General features: G+C 35.5%; 1 protein-coding gene across 2 annotated transcripts in view; it reads left to right on the forward strand.

The window, feature by feature from the left end:
* Window positions 1-15,108, forward strand: part of CENPI (centromere protein I) — a 58,201-nt gene extending 43,093 nt beyond the window's left edge. Inside the window, exons 18-20 of one of the 2 annotated variants that reach the window (XM_063084350.1) lie at window positions 60-278; window positions 14,260-14,301; window positions 15,007-15,108. In XM_063084350.1, the coding sequence (XP_062940420.1) occupies window positions 60-278; window positions 14,260-14,301; window positions 15,007-15,108 (363 nt within the window). The remainder of the gene's footprint in view (window positions 1-59; window positions 279-14,259; window positions 14,302-15,006) is intronic. The other variant, XM_063084351.1, reaches the window with a different exon arrangement.
* Window positions 15,109-21,611: the final 6,503 nt, after the last annotated feature.

The following is a 21,611-nucleotide window of genomic DNA, read 5'->3' on the forward strand; positions in this document are numbered from 1 at the left end:
GGGAATAAGAAGGAAAGGGAGAATAGGTAATAATGACAATTTTATTTCTTTCCCATTAGGCAAAATCAGAGTTCAATTTCAGCAACAAGATCTATCAAGAATATAATTACTATTTGACAACTATGGTTGGTTGCCTCTGGACATCCAAACCCTTTGAGAAAGGAATGCATATTGACCCCAAAATCCTGGAAAAAGCTGGAGTAGCAGAGTATAAAGAAAGTTTAAATTTAGTCTATCATCCTTCTCTGTTTAGTTATGCTGTTTTCTTTTTGCTCCAGGTAAGTATATTTAAAGGATTTTTAGATTTTATATAGTAATACTGTATAAATAGTAATTATACAGTAATATACAGTAATTATATAGTAATACTGTTGATGACAGAAACGGGAAATGACGTAAATTTAGTGCATCTGAATTGCAAGAAGTGTTTTTTAAAGTACAAACTAAATTTTGATCCTTGTGCTAGGCTCTGGGGATTCAGTTCACTTAAGCCTCTATCCTCTAAGATAGCTTGGGCTTGTAGCAGCCAGACTCCTAAACAAATTACTACAATACAGTGTGATGAAGTAAGAAAAGGTACAGTGGTGAGAAAGATGGGGGAGTGATTAGTTGAGTTCTGCTTGGGTAGAGATGGTGCCAGATAAGTAAATGCTTTGTAGAAGTGGAAGCTCTTTTAAAATCTCTCTAGACAAGATGGAAAATATAGATTAGATAATGTTATAATTAGAGTCTTAGTCGAGGACTGCTGATTTAATAGATTGATATCAATGTGCAGGTGGGTGGGAAAGGGGGGTCTTCTCAGGACTTTATCCTTGGCCCTGTTGTTTTTGACATTATTGATGACTTGAAGAAGAGCTCAAATGCATGGAATACAACAGGTTGGGATTACAAATACTCTCAAAGAATTTGGATTCAGAATTCCTTTAACAGGCTGGAACATTGAGAAATCTAACAAAATGAAAAATAAATGTGCAGGGTTGGGGAGATATTCATTGAATAAATGTTTAATAAATGCATACAATGAGCCAGACACTAGTGAACAAGACACATCTGGGTGTTGCCCTCATGGAGCTCACAGTCTATTCAGAGAGGCAGTCATTAAACAGACACCTTAGAATAAATAATGATGAGTAATATAATATGGAAAGTACAGAGGATAATGAATAACTATGAAGGGATGCTAAGTTCAGGCTTTCAGAAGTGATGCTAATCAGAAGTTTGAAGGACGAATATGAGTTTGCCAAGATAGGAGCACAATTTGAGGAAAAGCGCAAAGATGCAGAGCAAAGATAGTTAGAACTTTTTCTATAGAGGGCCAGATTGTAAGTATTTTAGGTTTTTCAGGCCATGTGGTCTCTGTTAAGACTACTCAACTTTGCCATTGTTGCGTGAAAGCAGCCCTAGACAACGTGTAAACAAATGGGCATAGCTGTGTTCCAGTAAAAGTTTATTTACAAAAACAGGTGTGGGGCTGGATTTGGGCTGTGGGCTGTGGTTAGCTGACCCCCGTGTTAGAACCTGCCATATTTGAGGCACTTGAAGTAGCTTTGTAGGGCTAGATCAGTGACACTACACTGACTGAGGAGCAGAATTACCCCAGGTGCTTTTTTAAAGTGTATATCCTTGTTTGCTACTGCTCTGAGACCCGATTTAGTAACTCTTGGGTGACAGCAATAAGTGTTGAGAGCCTCTAGGCTAGACTATATCATGGTAGGAGATGATATTTTGAAATATAGTCAAGGACCAGAGGGTGAAAAAGTAGTTAAGTAGGCCTTCAAAAACATATTGATTGATTTTAATATTTGGATAAAAATTACATTTTTTAACCACATAGAATTTCAGAGGTTGTATAGTTTAGAGGTTTTCTGATACTACGTTTTGTCTTTTTCTCTTTTCTTGACTTCATAATAGCTTGTTTAATTTATCATATACAAATATCTGTTTCAAATTAAAAATTTTAATATTACTACTAATATGAAACTACTAGATGAGGTTTTAAATGTTTCCACTTTTTCCCCTCTGGACTAAGTCCTTTTAAAAATATACAGTGCAAATACTATATTTTACATATAGTTAGGTACCTTTGTTTCAGTTTTTCATGTTTTGGAGATTGCTTTTTTTTTAGATTTAATTTTATTTTTGAAGTATGTAAAATATTTACATGATTCCAAATTCTGAACTATGAAAATCTCATTTCCGTCCTTGTCTCCTCCATATTTTCTCTTCTTCTGCCTTGAGTTAGACATTTTTATTGCTTTTGCTTTTCCCATCCAGTGTTTCCTTTCTTTAAACTTAGTAAACATTGTTTTATGATCTGTATCTAATTCCAATATCTAAAGTTTTTGTGTGTCTGTTTTTGTTGTCTGCTTTTTCCTCATGCTGCTTAGTTTCTCTGTGTGCCTGATTGTGTTTGACCATGTACCGGACACTTTGAACTGATATCTTCGTGCACAGAGGACTTTCATTTGCTTCTCCCAGGTACCTAGGGATGCTCTTTGTCTGAGACTACCCTAATCCAGGTTCTTTGCCCCAGGTTCCCCAGACCATAGGATGCAGACTGCAAGCTTGCGAGAGTACTAATTTACTTCTTGTTAATTCTTTCCAGTTTAAGTGGGGCATGGTTTATAAGAGTTCTCACTTTTGGCAATCCCTGTGCTTTGGCTTTAGTCACCTTAGCCCTGTGAGGCTGTGGAAGTGCAGCTCAGTTTTGCAGCTGATTTCTCTGGATTGGCAAGTTCCCTTAGGCCAAAAGTGGTTTTGAGTTTTAGATTTACCTGTTTGGGTTCTCATCTTCTAGATTTTGGCTTCATAATTCCTTACCATAGCATTAGCTCTTTATTACTTTAAAAACAACTTTTTTTATTATGGAATATGTCAAATGTAGAAAGGGAGAGAGAATAGTATAATGAATCCCCATGTACCCAGCACCCAGCTTGATCTCTACTCCCACCCAGTTTTATACCCTCCCCCCAAAATTATTTTGAAGCAAATACCAAATGTTATATAATTTTACTGTAAATGTTTCATTGTATACCTCTAAAAGATATGGCACTTTAAGAAAACTTTTTATGTCTCTTTTTTCCCAACAGCTTTATTAAGATATTATTCAAATATGATACAATTCATCCATTTAAAGATACAGTGGCTTGAACTGTATAATTATAGAGCTGTGCATCCATTACCACAATCAATTTTAGAACATTTTTCATCTTTTTTTTTTTTTTTTTTTTTTCCCAGCTGACTGATACGGGAATCCGAACCTGTGACCTTGGAGTTATTAGGCTGCACTCTAACCAACTGAGCTAACTAGCCAGCTTCAATTTTAGAACATTTTTATTATCCCAAAAAGAAACCCTACACCCCTTAGCTATTGCAACCCAGTCTTTTTCCTGCGATAGTCCTAGGCAAACACTAATCTACTTTATATTTCTATATATTTGCCTATTCTAGAAGTTTCATATAAATGGAGTCATACGATATGTGGTCCTTCGTGACTGGCTTTTTTAACTTAGCATAATGTTTTCAAGGTTCTCCTATATCATGGCATGTATCAGTACTTCATTTGTTTTTACTGCCAAATAATATTCCTTTGTATGGATGTGACATTTTTTTATCCATTCATCATTTGACGGACTTTTAGATTATTTCCACTTTTCATTTGTTATGAATAAACATTGGTTTACAAGGTTGTGGACATATGTTTTTATTTCTCTTGGGTATACATACTTAGAAATGGGAATATTGGGTCATATGTTTAACCATTGGAAGAATCTCTAGATTGTTTTCTGAAGTAGCTGCACCATTTTACATTCCTATCAGCAGTGTGTGAGGGTTCCATTTTCTACACATCTTTCCCAGCACTTGTTATCTGTTTTTTTGGGTTTTTTTGACTCTAGCTATCCTAGAGGTGTGAAGTGGTATTTCATTGTGATATTGATTTGCATTTCCATGATAGCTATTAATGTTCAACATCTTTCCCTTTTTTCTAAGTTGTAATAATTTTTATTATTGAGTTGTAAGAGTTCTTTCTATATTCTAGATCCAAGTCCCTCATCTAATACATGATTTATGAAAGCTTTCTCCTATTCTGTGGGTTGTCTTTTCCCTTAAATGTTGCTGTCTTTTAATTCACAAAAGTTTTTAATTTTGATGAAGTTCAATTTATAAATTTTTATTACTTGTGCTTTGGTTGTCAAAGCTAAGAAATCACGGCCTAACTCAAGGTGACGAAGATTTACTCCTGTGTTTTGTGTATGTGTGTGGCTATTCAATTGTCCTAGCACCATTTGTTGAAAAGGCTATTCTTTCCCCATTGAGATGTCTTGGCACCCTTGTTGAAATTCAGTTGACCATAGATGTATGGGTTTATTTATGGACTCTTGATTCTCTTCCGTTGATCTACATGTCTGTCCTTATGTCAGTATATAACACTGTTTTGATTAGCGTAGCTTTGTAGTAAGCTTTGAAATTGGGAAGTACGAGTCCTCCAACTTTATTCTTCTTCAAGATTGTTTTGGCTATTCTTGGTCTCTTGAAATTCCATATGAATTTTAGAATCAGCTTGTCAGTTTCTACAAAGAATCCCGTTGGTAGTCTGGTAGGTAATGCCTTGAGTCTATAGGTCAATTTGGGTAATATTGCCATCCTAACGATATTAAGTTCTCCAGTGCATGAACGTTGGATGTCTTTGTGTTTTATTTAAGTCCTCTAGTTTTTTTCAATAATGTTTTAATAGCTTTCAGAGTATAAGTTTTGCACTTCTTTTGTTAAATTCATTCCTAAGTATTTCTTCTTGACATTATTGTAACTGGAATTGTTTTCTTAATTTCATTTTCAGATTGCTTATTGCTGCTTTGCAGAAATGCAATTGATTTGTGTCTATTGATCTTATATCCTGTAGTCTTGTTGAATTCGTTAGTTTAAAGCTTTTTAGTGGATTTCTTAGGATTTTCTATATACAAGATTATGTCTTCTGCAAATAGAGATAGTTATATTTCTTTCTTTCAAATCTGGATGCCTTTTCTTTGTCTTGCTTAATTGTACTGTCTAGAACCTCAGGCACAATGTTGAAGAAAAGTGGCAAGAATGGTCAGTTGGCTTGGGTGGTAAGCCCAGTTCGTTAGAGTGCAGTCTTATAACACCAAGGTCACAGGTTCAGATGCCCTTACTGGCCAGCTGCCAAAAAATAAACTTAAAATAAATAAATAAATAAATAAATAAAAAGAACAGTCACTTGATCATAGAGGGAAACATTTCAGTTTGTCACCAGTATGACATTAAGGGTTTCCATGAGTGCACTTTATCAGGTTAAGGAACTTCCCTTCTGTTTCTAGTTTGTTGAATGTTTTTATTGTGAATGGGTGTTACAGTTTGTCAAATGCTTTTTCTGCATCTACGAACATGATCCTGTGGTTTTTGTCCTTCATTGTACTGATAAGGTATATTAGTTGATGTTCAGTTATTTATGCAACCCTGCAGTTTTGGGATAAATCCCACTTGGTCATGGAGAACAGTTTATTTTTACATGTTGCTGGATTTTGTTAGTAGTTTATGGAGGATTTTTGTGACTATATTCGAAAGGATATTGGTTTTTCCTTTTGATGTCTTTGGTTTTGGTTTCAGGTTAATACTGGCTTCATGGAATGAGTTAGGAAGTGCTCTCTTCTCTTCCACTTTGTGAAGGATCGACATTAATTTAAATATTTGATAGAATTTGCCAGTGAAGCCATCTGGTCATGGGCTTTTTTTAGTGGGAAGTTTCGAAATTACTAATTCATTCTCTTTCTTGTTGTAAGTCTATTTGAATATTCTGTTTCTTCTTATGTTTCTCTCAACAGATAGTGGTTTTTCTAGAATTTGTTCATTTCATCTAAATTATCTAATTTGTTGGCATACTTCACAAGCTTTGTTTCTATAAGATCAGTAGTAATTTCTCCCATTTTTATTCCTGATTTTAGTAATTTGAATCTTCTCCTTTTTTTGCTTATTCAGTATAGTTAGGTGTTTGTCAATGTTGATATTTTTAAGAACTAACTTTTGGTTTCATTGATCTTTTCTACTGTTTTCTTCTAAAATTATTGTTAATTTTAATTATGGTAAATATGCATAGCATAAAATTTACCGTCTTAACCATCTTTAAGTGTACAGTTTGGTGGCATTAATTAGTACATTCACATTGTTGTGTTACCATTACCACTGTCCATCCACAGAATTCTTTTCATCTTGCGAAACCACAATGAGATACCACCTCACACCCAGTAGGATGGCTTCTATCAACAAAACAAAATAACAGGTGTTGCCAAGGATGTGGAGAAATTGGAATCCTTGTACACTATTGGCGGGAGTGTAAAATGGTATAGCTGCTATGGAAAGCAGCATGGAGGTTCCTCAAAAAATTAAGAAGATGATTATTATATGATTCTGGATATACTAGGGTACTTCAAAAGTTTGTGGAAAAAATAGAATTGAAAGATAAGACCAATCTTTCCTTGAATTTTTTTACATACCCTCATATACCTAAAAGAATTGGAAGCAGGGACTTGAATAGATATCTGTACACCTATGTTCACAGCAGCATTATTCACAGTAGCCAAAAGTTATAAACAACCCAAATGTTCATACACAGATGAACAGATAAAATGTAGTATGTACATACTATGGAATATTATTCAGCCTTAAAAATGAAAGACATTCTGACCACATGCTATAACATGGATGAACCTCGAAGATATGCTAAGTGAAATAAGCCATTCACAAAAGGACAAATACTGTATGATGTCATTTATAAGAGGTAACTAGGGTAGTGAAACTCATAGTGTCCTTTGATGCACAGAAGTTTTTCATTTGATGAAGTCCAATTTATCTGTTTTTTCTTTTGTTTCCTGTGCTTTTGGTGTCATATCCAAGAAATCATTGCCAAATCCAGTGTCATGAAGTTTTTTTTCTGTTTTCTTCCAAGAGTTTTATAGTTTTAGATCTTCCATTTAGGTTTGTTATCCATTTTGAATACATTTTTGTATATGGTGTAAAGTATGGGTCCAACTTCATTCTTCTGCATATGGACATCCAGTTTTCCTAACACTGTTTGCTGAAGAGACTTGTCCTTTTCCTGTTGAGTGGTCTTCACACCTTTGTTGAAAGATCATTTGACCATATACATGAGGGTATGTTTCTAGGCTCCCTATTCTATTTCATTGGTCTATGTGTCTTTATGCCAGTACCACACCATTTTGATTAATGTAACTTTGTAGTAAGTTTTGAAATCAGGAAGTGTGGGACACTCTATTGCTTTTATATTATGTATTTCATTTATTTCTGCTGTGATCTATATTATTTACTTCCTTCTTGCTTTGGGTTTAGTTTGCTCTTTTTCTAGTTTCCTAAGGCAGTAGGTTAGATTATTGAATTGAGATCCTCCTTTTTAAAAAAAAAAATAGGTGTTTACTGCTACAAAATTATCTCAAAATGTTTTCTCAGTTTTTAAATTTCTTCTTTGACCAATTGATTATTTAGGAATGTGTCGTTTAATTTCTACACATTGAATTTCCCCAATTTCTTTGTTATTGATTTCTAATTTCATCCTATTGTCATCAGTCTTGCGTATGTGCACAGTCACCTTGGGATGACAGTGGTTTTAACAGAGCTCTTTTTGACTGTCTCATTCCCTAATCTGTTAAGGTGTTTGCTTTGTTTGGTATTACAACCTGCTCATTAGGCTCCACATATTACTGGGCAGTTGCTGTATTATTTTTGACAATGCCCTGGGCATAAGTTGCTCAGCAGTCTGATCCAATTAAATTTAGGCAAGGGTAGTTTTTGAGGCCAGTCTTTGAGGTTTGTTCTGTCCCTAAAAGGGCTCTTTTTAGCTATCTCTTTCCCTGGTTCTCTGATGAGCTACCCTACCTGTGGTTTAGCTTCTTAATTAGGGAGTTATTGTTTTCTAGAGCACCTTTAGGCTTGGACTAACCCACGCTTTGTTTCAAATAAAGTCAGTTCCTTTGGGGGAGAGCTTTGCAGCTCTCTTTTCTTATGGACTGCTTCCCTTAGAAAAATCTCTGAGCCACAACACTGTGCACTAGGCAGGGAAGTAGCTTCTGTGCTTCTTGGCTTGCCTTTCCCAGCATGGAATCTCTGCCGATGAGTGAGCAAATGTGGTCAGGGCCCAAGTATTCTTGGCCTACTGCAGCTGGAATAGAGCCTCTGTGCTATGAGTGGGGACTGGGTGGAGGAAGGGAGCTGTAAACCCTTGGCCACTCACCAGGAAGGAGCAGGTCCTGGGACTCTGTTAAAACCACTGTCATGTTATATATTCTCACAGACACTTGCTGTTCTTACCAAGTATTAGTAGATTTTCTTAAGTAAAGGTTTTTATATTTGCTATAAGCCCCTAGGAAAATTTTCAGAAACTTTAAGTGCTGAGGTTTTAAAATTTGTTTTTGCCAACTTTGTCCATTTTGCTGGAGAATAGATCCACAGAGCTCCTCATATCTCATCTGGTAGTGAAACTCCATGTGGGCACTTTTTAAACAACCAAAATATCATTATCACACCTAAAAAAGTAACACTTTCTCAGTATCTTCAAATATACTAGTGTTTAGACTTCCCCAGTTGTTTCATCAATGTTTTTTAGTTTGGGTCAGGATCTAAATGGTGTCCTATCATCACAGTCATTGGATATGTCTCTTGAATCTTTTTAAATTTCTGGGTTCCCTCTTCTTTTTAATTTTCCTAGCATTTTATTTATTTGTTATATTTGTTTATTTACAGGTTGTTTGTCCTATAGGTTTTTGTAGTCTGGATTTTGCAGTTTGCATCCCTGTCATATCATTTTGCGTATTCCTTTGTCCCTGCTATTTTCTGTAAATTGGTAGTTAAATCTAAGGGTTTGATCAGATTCAGGATCCTTTAAGATTTTTATTAGGTTTTTGTTTGTTTGGCAAAAATGCTCCATAGTGTTATATATTCCCATCATAAGCAACATAATGTCTGGTTGTCTCTCTTTTATGTTGTTAGTAGGCATTTGATGATCATTGCCTTAGATCCTGTATTTCATAAATGTGTCAAAATGGTGATATTCTGTAATTTCTTCTTTATTTATTAGCTGAAATATTCTCTCTAAAGAAAAACTCCCCTTTATTTTGATGGTTTTTAAGATTTTTAAAAAAATTGTCCCTCTTTTAGTTGTTCTCAGTGGAAGGGTTGATACTAATGATCTGGTCTGCCGTTACTGAAAATTAAAGTCAGTGTTGTGATTAAGAACTTGGAAGTTATTGTTTGGCTCAGATCCTGGCTCTATTGCTTAGTAACTGTGTGACCTTGGTCAAGTTACTTAAACTCTTTGGGCTTTAATTACCTTGTCTGTTAAATTGGAATGATAATACTAACCTACCTGACTGGGTTGTTACAAAGTTTAAATTTCATGATGCATGTGAATCTCAATATCTTTGGCATATAGTAATTGCTTGGATAATGTTAGCTGTTATCATTATTCATTAATGTGAAAAATTACATGAGAATTATTTTTATTAAAAAAATCCTGTTTTACCATTGAGTTATATCATAATTCAAGGATACTTTATGATAATTTCTGATTTATAGTCATTGTTTCCCAGTACTTTAAAGCAGTAGTTCACAACTGAGGGCAGTCCCTCTTCCCCAACATATTTGGCAATGTCTGGAGACATTTTTGGTTGTAACAAGTTGGATAATGGGAGTACTGACATCTAGTGGGTGAGACCAGAGATGTTATGAAACATCCTACAATGTAGAAGACAGAGCTCCACAACGGTTATCTGGCCTAAAATGTCAGTAGTATTGAGGTTGAGGTATCCTGCTTTAAAAGTTTTCTCTCTGTAGTCTGTTTCCAGCATCTCTATCTGTAATCATCTCCTGCTGTGGCTGTTTTATTAGATGATTTGGGATGTTCTTGTAATCAGTTTCATGATGCATACTTTGTCTCTTACTCTAATAGATATTGTTTAATGATCTTAAGGTCCTATTCCTGTAAAGTGATTTTTACTTGTTAAAAATTTAAAAAAAAAATTTTTGAGTAGTTGGTACATGTACACATAGAAAAGTTGAAAAAGTACTGAAGAGTATTTAATTTTAAAGAAAGTTTCCATGAAATGAAATTATATTTGTGATTTGCTTCAAAATAATCTGGAGGTGTTTGGTAGTTCCTCAAAAAGTTAAACGGAATTTGTCATCTGACCCTGCAATTCCATTTCTAAGTATATACTCAGAAAAATCGAAAACAGGTGCTCAGAAAAGTATATGTACATGCATGTTGATAACAGCACTATTTGTAATAGCCAAAAGGTGAAAACAGCCCAAATGTTCATCACCTGATGAATGGATAAACAAATTATGATATATTCATAGAATGGAATATTTTTCATCTATAAAAAGAAATGAAGTACTGATACATGCTGCAATGTAAATGAACCTCAAAAGCATTATGCTAAATGAAAGAAGCCAGACACAAAAGATCGTTTATTGTATGATTCCATTTATGTGAAATATCCAGAATAGGTAAATCCGTAGAGACAGAATGCAGATTGGTGGGGTTTTTTTAATAATCTTCCCAACCATATTCCCTGGTTACTAGTTCCCCTCTCCAGAAACAACCACTCTTAGCAGTTTGACTATCCTTCCAGAGACATACTGTACATTTCTGGGTAAATTATCTTTTTCAACACTATGCAGACTATTTTGCCTCTTGATTTTTTGACTTAATGTCTTGGCTTTTGTTTTATACTAGTACATAAGGGCTACCTCATTCTTTTTGTATGTCTGCCTCATTCTTTTTGTGTGTCTATTGCATGGATCTAATGTAAGTTAAGCAGTCCCTTATTATTGAGCATTTAAGTTGTTTCTAATTTTATTAAATTATACTCTAATGAATATTTTTGAATCATATTCATCATTTCACACATATACAGTTGTATCTGTTGGATAAAATGACTCAAAGTGGAATTACTTTCAAAGGGTGTATCTTTTAAATTTTGTTTGGTATTGTCGAATTGCATTCAGTAGAAGTTATACCAATTTACATTCCCACCAGTAGTGAATGGGTGTCCATTTCTCCATACTCAGTTGCATCTTCTACAGTTCTTAGTTGGAAAAGCATGTAATGAATCATAGGTAGAATAGAACTGATTTTCATAAGTCAGTTCTTTTTTTTCTCCTAGGAAGAGAGAGAGAGACTTAGTTATAAGACTCAGTCTCTAAGATACTAGATATTATCAACTTGAACATAGGTAAGCAGTCTTCTTTTGAAGGATCAGGAGTTATTTTCTTTTAAATCAGAAAATGGCTTTTAAAATGTTTAAGGAAGGTTGGTTCTAGAAGGTTAAATTCTAGCAGCATAGAGCATATTTGTCAAGATGTGACACTTCCATTTTTGTAATTGATGTTGTTTCTATATGGTTTAGAAAATACTAGGCTTTAATATGTTAATCTTCCTTTTAAAAGAGTGCCTTTTGGGCCCTTGTCACCAACTAACTAATCACTATCTATGTTATCTTACTCTTGAGGTGGTACAAATAACCTTTGATACCATGGTAGTATGACTTAATTTTGGCAAATTTACTTTTACTGAATTATTACACTGTAAATGTTTCAAATTGGCCAGATTCTTTAGAGATAATTTAGTAAAATTTAATTTTGTCAGTCTGTTCTTATTATCAAAGAGCTCAGCTCACTTGATAAGTTAAAGTATTTTGAATATGTGTAGAGCCTACATTTCAGGAAATTCCGAAGCTCTGTTTTATCATAAATTGCCTTTGAATTAATAACTAGTTTGTTTATTTGTTTATTCATTCAGCAAATATTTATTTGGTGCCCCCTTTCCTCCTGACACTGGGAATACAGTGCTGAAAAAGATGGATACCATCTCTGCCCAAATAGAGTTTACATTTTGAGGGCAAACAATAAACAAATAATAAACATGATTTTAAATTTTGATAAATGCTAGAAAGGAAATAAACAGGGTGGGGTATGAGAGAGTGACTGGGGAGTTGTAAGGGATGAGTGGTCAGGAAGGCCATCTTTTTTTTTTTTTTTCTTTTTTTTGGTGGCTGGGCAGTAAGGGGATTGGAACCCTTGACCTTGGTGTTATAACACCACGCTCTAACCAACTGAGCTAACCAGCCAGCCCTAGGAAGGCCTTTTTAAGGAGGTGACATTTGATCTGAGATTTCATCTAAAAGATGAGAATGAGTCAGCTTGGAAATAGGTGGTGGGGGAGCATTCCCAGAAGTGGGAACAGTACAGTGGCTCAAGGAATTCAAGGAAAATAAGTAAAGCCAGTGGGGATTAGCATTTAAGAAACAAGGGGGAGAATGAAATAAAGTTGGAGAGGTGCAAGAACTGTCTATGCTACAGGTCTGTTCAAGAGTGCAATGGGAAACAGTTGAAAGATTTTTAAGCAGGGTTGTAATACGGACTGAATTGATGTTTAATAAAGATCACTTTGGCTTTTTTTGTGTAGGATGGGGTTATGAGAGGACACCCAAGTGAAAGCAGGGACACCAACTGGGAGGCTGTTGCTACAGTCTAGACAAGAGATGTTGATAGTGATTTGTATACAAGTGGTGGCAGTGGAGATGGATAGAAATAGATTGATTTGAGGATATATTGCAAAGGTAGGACAGACAGGACTTGTTGATCATGGCTTGATTGGAAGTGGGAATGAGAAAAGCACTTTTGGGTTTTTTGACTTGAGTAATTAAGTTTATGGTGGTTCAATTTATAAATAAGAGGAATATTGATGAAAGAACAAGAGAGGTTATTTTGTTTTGGGAGGAGGGCAAGTTAAGAATCAAGTTCTGTTTTGACCTACTTAAGTTTGAGATTCCTGCTAGACATCCAAGAAGAAATGTAAAAAGGCAGTTTGGAATAGGGGCTTGGTGCTCAGGAGAGAAGTTGGAACTAGGGAAATAAGTATAATATGGAGTTCATCAGCATGTACTATATTTCATTAATTCCAAAAACATATTTTTTTTCCACTGTCTAATTTCTCAGAGATCAGGATGCATCTTGTGATCATTGTCAGCCAGATAGCAATCATGACATAGTTGTCATTTGCTGTTCGAGCATGCACAGGCAGATTGCCAGAATTAGACTTTGCAGAATGAATGTCAGCAGCATGAGAAAAAAAATCTAGAGACAATATCGGAACACTGTTTTAACCCTCAAAAACCTAATGATTTGGGGGAAGAGAGGAGGGAGGCAGTGAGTCTTACATGTTAAGGACTTTCCTGAAGCATGGGCCAAAAATGGTTAGCTTTACATAATTGGGACCCCAACACCATTAGCTTTTAGTTCTTTTAAGAAATGCTGCATCACAGACACTATGGCACAGAGGATGATGTGGTGTGAAAAAACATAGACATCCCACATTTCATGAGTAGAAAAGTAATTCAGAAGAGTTGTACTCTGAATGTAAAGTTTTAGAAACAGTTTCACCAATTTATTTGTTTATATCTACCATTTTATGTTTCTAAAAGTGATGTATGATAAAAATCTGCCTACATCTAAAACAATTCTTTTAATCATTATAAAATAAAAATTCTAGGTGTTAAAAAGGCATTGTGTTATGCATAGTTTAAAGGGCAGAATTTTTTCTTAGTGATATTAAAAATTGTAGTTTTTTAGAATTGATAGACCTTAGATTCAGTGAAATACAGTAGGTGATAGTTAAAGCCAGGGAATAGATAGGATCACCTAGGTCTGAGATTTTATGAAGAATTAGAGTTTCATAGAATCTACTATGTATACAGCCTGCTTACCAGACTTCCTCTTCATCCTTCAAGACTCAGTTCAACACCAAGGTCAAGGGTTCGGATCCCTGTACTGGCTAGCTGCCAAAAAAACCCCAAAACAATAAAAGACTGAATTCAAGGATAATTCAAGGATCACGTTCCTCAGAAAAAGCCTTCTCTGACACCCTCCATCCCTACCCCAGTGGCTAAGTACAGGATAAAAAAATGAGACCATAGATTAGCAAAATAGTGCTTACTTTATTCACTATAATTTTATTTTCCCTTTATTTGTGCTTCTAGGGAGAAAGAAATAAGGAGAGTTATACTGGGTGTTGATTCAAAAGGAATCCAAGAGTGATGGTAGGAATAGAACTTAGCACATGAATCAGACAGTGAAGAGCCATCTTAATTTTCCAATGATTTTTGCTAACTAAATATTTTCATCTCCATGTCTCTCCACTTCCTTTTTTTTGTTTTGTTTTTTGTTTTTTTAAAGGAAAGCCCAGAAGAAAGGACAGTAAACATGAGCTCCATTCGGGTAAATAAATTTACTTTCATCATGTTCAGGGACTTCATGTAGCTTAATTTCATCAAGAGAATTTATATCTTTCCTTCTTTCCAAATCTTAACTCTGTCTCCACAAAGTCAAAGTGATGTGTTTGCCTTCTGAATTCATTCCAGTGACTTTTATGTGAATTTATTGGCACTATTCTTTCAGTCCTCTCTAGGATATAACTCTTCATAGTCTGACTCCTGCTGTTGTGACCATACATTGTTTCATTTTATGGTACAGTTGCATGCATACAAATTGTGACTATAATGAGACTGACTTAAAACTGTACACAATTGTCTCATTATTGTAGAAACACCTGCTGTGTACATATTTAATATAGGCAGTATTATAATAATGTTTGCTTCTTTGTTATCTGTTTTAGATGTTAAAATCCTAGAGTATGGGAATGATGACACATTTCCATCTCACAGTACTTTGTTCAGATGAATAGATAAGTTTTTTTTACCAATATGATAAATGGGATGTTTAGCCCTTGGATTTCGGGTACTTTCCGGTTTTAAAGTTACTTAGTGACTGAGCTCCAATTATGAACCTGGCGCCTCTGAACTAACTCTTGCTATGTGGACATCTTCCAGAATGTTGTGAACCCTTCCTAGGAAAAGAAGAGGAAGTAGAGAATAAGTGTAATAAAATATTTGATAAGTAATTTTCCTTTTTCTGTGCCTGCAGGGAAAGAAATGGAACTGGTATTTGGACTATTTATTTTCAGAGGGGTTACAAGGCTTGAAACTTTTCATAAGAAGTAGTATTCATCGTTCTTCTGTCCCCTGATCAGAGAGCATAAGCCACAACAATCAACATTACACAAATGTTGACATAAACACACAGCATATCGGACTAAATTCCTTCCTTGTTGCTAGAGAGGCCACATGGCTCAACTTGAGTTTCCATATTTGTCTCATTAACAGACTGCCCTCCTTAAGGAGTACTCTAGCCTTCTATCCATGGCTCAGGAGAGCCTCGGAGTGGCTAACTTATTTTTCAGAGTTTAGATTCTTTAGTCTACTAGTGAGAAATGACCTTTTCATCATCAGGCTCTGCCGTTCACCAAATTATACATAAAGAGGCACATCTGTATTGTGATAGGATTTTTCACATTTTTGTGTACTATGTGCTGCATTGATGGAAGAGAGCAGGTAATATACAGTGGCGGTTAATCCATAGACATACACATGCAAAGTACTCTGTTGCCTCTGTGAAACCTCTGGGAATATTGCCATTTTCCTTACTGTGAACAGCAACACAAGCACCAAGTTAAGAGGGTACAACATGTATGACTATTAGCCCTAAGTAGTTGGTGACTTCCTGGGCCTTCACTGGTAGCGATTTGATGAGGGAAGAAAGGGAAGAGGATTTGGGGTTAATGAAGACATTCTCGTCTATACCAGTTTGATTTCATGAAACTGCTCTATATTTGTTTGTATGTGTGTATGTATATACATATATATCCACTTTTAAGTGTTCAGGCCTTAATAAACTAACTGCAACTTTAGTTTCAGAGGTAATTCTGAAGCTTTTTAAAAATTTCGTAAAGCTAGAATACCTTGCTGAAAATTTGCTATAAAAGTTTGCTTCAGGGCTACTTAATAACTCTCCCCCTTATAATAAAATTCATATTTGAGAGAAATCAAGCTGAATTTATTTTTGTCTTTTAGGGCACATTCTTGTGTTTTTTTTTTTTCCTGTGAAAACAAAACCCTAAACTATATTATTGGATAGTGTTCAGACTAGAAGTCTCATTTATCCATTCCTTTATTGATTGATTTAATAAATATTTATTGAGTTTCTTACTGTATGCCGGGTATTCTGTGTGCTGGTTATACAGCTGTGACCAAGACAAAGCACCTGCTTTTATGGAGTTTACATTCCAATGGAGAAAGCAGACAATAACAATATAAGCAAATATATAATATTGAGTGCTCTGAAGAAAAAGGGAATAGGGACAGAATGTGGAGAGGGTTGCTACTATAGATAAGGTGGTTAGGGAAGGCCTGGCTGAGGAAGTGACATAAGCAAAGACCCTAATGAAGTAATCATGTGACCCATGTGAATATTTGAGGGAAGAGCATATGAGTATAGGTAAAGGCAAGTGAAAAGGCCCTAAAATGTTGACTTACTTGGCATGTTTGAGGAATAGCAGAGAGGCCAGTGAAGTTACAACATAGTGATTAAGGGGTGAAAATGGTAAGAAATGAAATAGGGTAGAAAGTCAGAGACTTTCATGAATGTCTTTATAGCCTGGCATAGCTATGTAAATAGGAAGCTATTAGAGCGATCAAGAAGAGGAGCGACACAATTTCATTTCCTGTACGAAATATGGAGCTGCAGTGTGAAAGTTAGACTGAAAAGGATTAAGGGGAAAAGCAGAGAGACCAGTTAGGTTACTACAGTGTTCCAGGTAAGAGTCTTGGACTAGTGAGACAGATGATGGGAGGTGCTTAGATGCTGGCTTCAGGTTCTTTTTTGAGGGTAGTGAAGGTAGGATCTGCTGATAGCTTGGATATGAGGAAGAGGAAAGAGAGGACTAAAGGATGACTCCTAGATTTTGACCTGAACAGCTGCGTGAAATCTGAGATGCACAGATGAAGCATACAGGAGGAGAAACAGGTTTGGAGGAGTGTAGAATCGAGTTCTGTTTTGGCCATGTTAGGTTTGAGATGCTGTGTAGGCAATTGGATATCTAAGTCTGGACTTCTGAGAACAATTTGGGACTGGAAAAATTAATTTGGGAGTCATCAGGGAATAACCATGACATTGGATGAGATCACCTAATGCAACTAGAGAAGAGAAGATGGCAAAGGACTGAGCCCTGGGGTATCCCAACATTAAGAAGTGGAGAAGAGGAAGGACCAGCAAAAGATTGAGAAGGGCCCACCAGTGAGCTAGAAGAAAAATCAGAAGACTGGTATGCTGGAAGCCAAGTGAAGAAAGTGTTTCAAAAAGGAGGGAGTATTTAATGGTGTGGAAGGTTGCCTATATACCTGGGAAAAAGAAGCTTTAGCTGCTTTGAAGTAAATATGATAGCTTCCCCAGTGGGTAACCTTTCTTTTTAGAGATTTCTCTTTTGTTTTCAAGTTTGTACTCCAAATAACTTTATATTGTTTTTCAGAACGTGATATGTTGGTCCTTAAGATCATGTGGAACTTCCAATTGTTTTTTTTTTTTTTTTGTCTTTTTCGTGACCGGCACTCAGCCAGTGAGCTCACCGGCCATTCCTATATAGGATCCGAACCTGCGGTGGGAGCGTCGCTGCGCTCCCAGCGCTGCACTCTCCCGAGTGTGCCATAGGCTTGGCCCGGAACTTCCAATTCTGAGAAGGGATTTGATTATTTTTCATGCTATTTGTCTTGAAATTTAACCCGTAACAGTCTTCAGATCATTGAAAATCCTTTTCTAAACTTATACTTATGTTCCAGGAGAAAAAAAAAAAAAAACTCTTCCTTAGATTTATCTTTTTGTTCAGTAATGATTATCTGGGTACCTTTTTTTTGTGCCCGTATATGTCTTCTCTTGATCAGTTTTTTAATCCACGTAAAATTAGATATATGGCTGTGCAAATAAGTTACATCTAGTTATTTGAAAAATATTTTTTGAAGACTCTTCATGGCAGAAAGCATGAGATTTAAGCAAAAATAGTTATTTTGTTTGGGCCTTGTTAATTCTCCCCCAAAAAGAATAGGTATTTTGCTCAGTGCTAAAGATGTCTAGAGGAGATATGGAAAATATGGTTTATTACTGCAGTTGTACAAAAAGAATATTTTTTTACCCAATGTTCATGTATAATTATTGGTGTTATAAATATTGACTTAATGTTCGATACTAAAGTTGCTATTAGATTTCTAACATTTTATTTTCCTTTTTATCATAATTTCTCCTTTCTTTTGGTCTTGGGGCTGATCTGGAAAGGAAAGAAGAAAATCTATGGTGCCCCACATAACTTTTATTTACATAGTATAATACTTTACTAGAAAGAAAAAAATGTATTCTCTAAAACTGTTATACTTTTAAGATGTCTTTTCAATTGATATTATCTTTCCCTTTGTTTAAATTACTAGGTTTTTTAATATAGAGAGCGTATGTTTTAGTCATGTAAAAAATTCTGTTCCTAACAAAGATGGGCAACAATGTTAACATGTCCTGAAATTACCGATGCTGTCTTTTTATAATACTAAGAAAAGGCTATCTTCCCAAGGGTCATAACAGTACCTGTGAACTAGAGTCTACTGTTAAGTATGTAACAGGAAAGCAAATTTAATCAGCTTTCCAGGAAGAATATTAGCACATCTAACTAGATTTGGTGCATAGAGCTGAAGGCTGAATGTCGGAGAATCCTTCGATGAAGGAAAAAACAAAAACAAAAACAAAAACAAAAAACCATTATCAGGCTGGCAGGTTAGCTCAATTGGTTAGAGCGTGGTGCTGATAACACCAAGGTCTAGGGTTCAATCCCTGTACCGACCGCCACCAAAAAGATAAACTTATAATTAGAAGCAATGACGTTTTTTTTATGTCGTTAATGAACTGTATGACCTTGGAAAAGTCACTTAACTACTTTGCCTCCTGATTTCCTTTTTGGTAAAATTTAGATTCAAATGTTTCTTTTAAAGATTTGGCATATAAAATGATAGAAAATCTGTAAATTTCATTAGTAAGCCAAAGGGGGGGGGGAGATGTAAAAGTTTTTCCTACCTTTGAAGTATATCTAATCAAAGTATAGAGTAATGCATTTGAGGACTCCCAGAAGGTAGTAGCTCACTGAGGTAATTTGCATTTTCTATAATTTACCTTCACGGGTGAACAGGTTGCCTGAGCCTTTCTGGACAAAATGCAAAAAGTATGAATGAATAAGCACCTATTTAATAGATTGTCATCCTTGGCATTTATAAGTATTCCAGCACTGGGTGCAGTGACACAGTATCACCTACTAAATTGAGTAAGACTGCATTTTTTGTGTACTGTACCTTGCCCTTGTATGTATTTTAGGCAAGTTTTTGTTACCTGGGGTAATGAGGGAGAAGATAGTCTATCATTTTTAAAAATTAGCCATTAATTCCAGCTTTTTAAAATTAGAAACAAATCATTTTTCTATTTATAATCAGCTTCGTGGACTACGATAAATTCCTAAATTTGATCACCAGTTTCTGCATAACCAGTTCAAAATTATAATGGTGAAGAGTTCTGGATGGCAGTGTGAAGAGCTTAATGGCACTTCTCCCCAGAGAAATGTCTGTTTCATTGGTTAAAATTAGCAAGGGTAAAATTCAGTCTCTGGAGACTGATCAAAGGATTTACTACAAATTGAGAATCACTTACTTCAAATCTGTAGAATTCAGTAGCAGTTGTGGGAGGCTATAGCATCTGAGCTAGAAGCTACACCCATTTCCCCATCCAGTTCTATGTTGCAGAAGAGCTACTGTGGAAGAGGTAGTCTGGCGGGCTTGGCAGCAAAGTGGTAGCCTGCATTGGCCCCAGATACCGCACTATGATACAGAGGTTCTGCCAAGGAGAGGGTCAGAGCAACCTTCAAAGAATGGCAAGTCCCTGGCCCTACCTAACTTTATTTGGATTGTGGAGCATCTTACGCTTCCAGGGAATTGCTCAAAACAATAGAATAACCAACTAGCAATCTGTGGAGTCTAACAGCATGGTATGGTACCAGCAGAGGAAGACCAGCTAGAAGGTTATCAGGGAGACCAGAGAAAGAGACAGCAAAGGAGGCCGTGCTAAAATCGTCATACCTGGTGATATGGGAGAATGTACACATACCTAAGGCTGTGCTTTCTCAGGAGCAGCTGAAGAGGGAACTGCTTTGCTATTAGTCCGTGCTATGATATAGTACCTAAAGTGTTTAATAAAATGCTAAGAGACATGTAAAGAAACAGGAACATGGGACCCCATACACAGGAAAAAAAAAAAAAAGGACAATAGAAATGGCCTGTGAGGAGGACCAGATATTGAATTTAGTGAACAAGGACTTCAGAGCAGCTATTATATATATGTTCAAAGAAATTAAACCATGTGTAATAAAGGAAGATATGACAATGACTATATCGATAAAGGATAGAGTACACAAACACTGTTTCCATGTGTAGAAATGGAAATTCTGTACTTGGAAAAGAGTGAAAAAAGATGAACAGAGCCTTAAACTAATATGGGACACTATTAAATGCATAAACACACATATAATGGGAATTCCAGAGGAGAGAAAGAGATAAAAAAAACTTGAAGAAAATTGCTGATAATGCCGTTATATGCCAAACTTGATGAAAATCTACACATCCAAGAAGCTCAAGGAAATCAAATCTAGCGATATATAAAAAGGATTATACTGCATTACAAATCGGGATTTATCTCATGAATGCAAGGTTTGTTTAACATCCAAAAATCAGTTAAGGTAGTATACTATATCAAAACGTTTTTAAAAAATAAAGAATATCAAATTAATGCAAAGACATTCCATGTTCACAGATCAGAAGACTGAGTATTGTTAAGATAGCAGTACTCTCCAAACTGATCTACAGTTTTATTGCAGTCCCTAGCAAAATCCCAGCTAGCATTTTACAGAAATTGACAAAGTGACCTAAAATTCAAATAAAAATGCAAGGGGCCCCGAATAACCAAAACAATATTGGGGGGAAAAAAGATGGAAGATTCACACTTCCTGATTTCAAAGCTTACTACAAAGTTACACTAATCAAGGCAGTGTGGTATTGGCATAAGGATAGATCAGTGGAATGCAATTGAGAGTCCAGAAATAAACCCAAGACATCAAGGGTCAATTGGATTTTCAATAACTGTGCGAAGACAATTCAATGGGGAAATGAATAGTCTTTTCAACTATCGTATTGTCCCAGTACAATAGTTGAAAAAACTATTCTTTTATGAAAAGTCTACTCTTAGTATTTCAACTATGGTACTGGAACAACTGGATATCCCCATGCAAAAGAATCCAGTTGGACCCCTGTATCACACCATATACAAAAATTAACTCAAAATGGATCAAAAACCTAAATGCAAGATCTAAAGCTAAAACTCCTAAACAAAACATAAGAGTAAATCTTCATAACCTTGGGTTAGGCAGTGATTTCTTAGCTATGGCAACAAAGGCACACACAATAAAAGAAAAAAAATGAATTGAACATGAATATTAAAAACCTTTGTGCTTGAAACAGCATCACTAAGAAAGTGAAATGAAAACACAAAATGGGATAAAATATTTGCAGATCATATATCTGATAATAGTCTTTTATCCAGAATATATAAAGAACTCTTAC

Source organism: Cynocephalus volans, chromosome X (assembly GCF_027409185.1).
Source record: "Cynocephalus volans isolate mCynVol1 chromosome X, mCynVol1.pri, whole genome shotgun sequence".
NCBI lineage: Eukaryota > Metazoa > Chordata > Mammalia > Dermoptera > Cynocephalidae > Cynocephalus > Cynocephalus volans.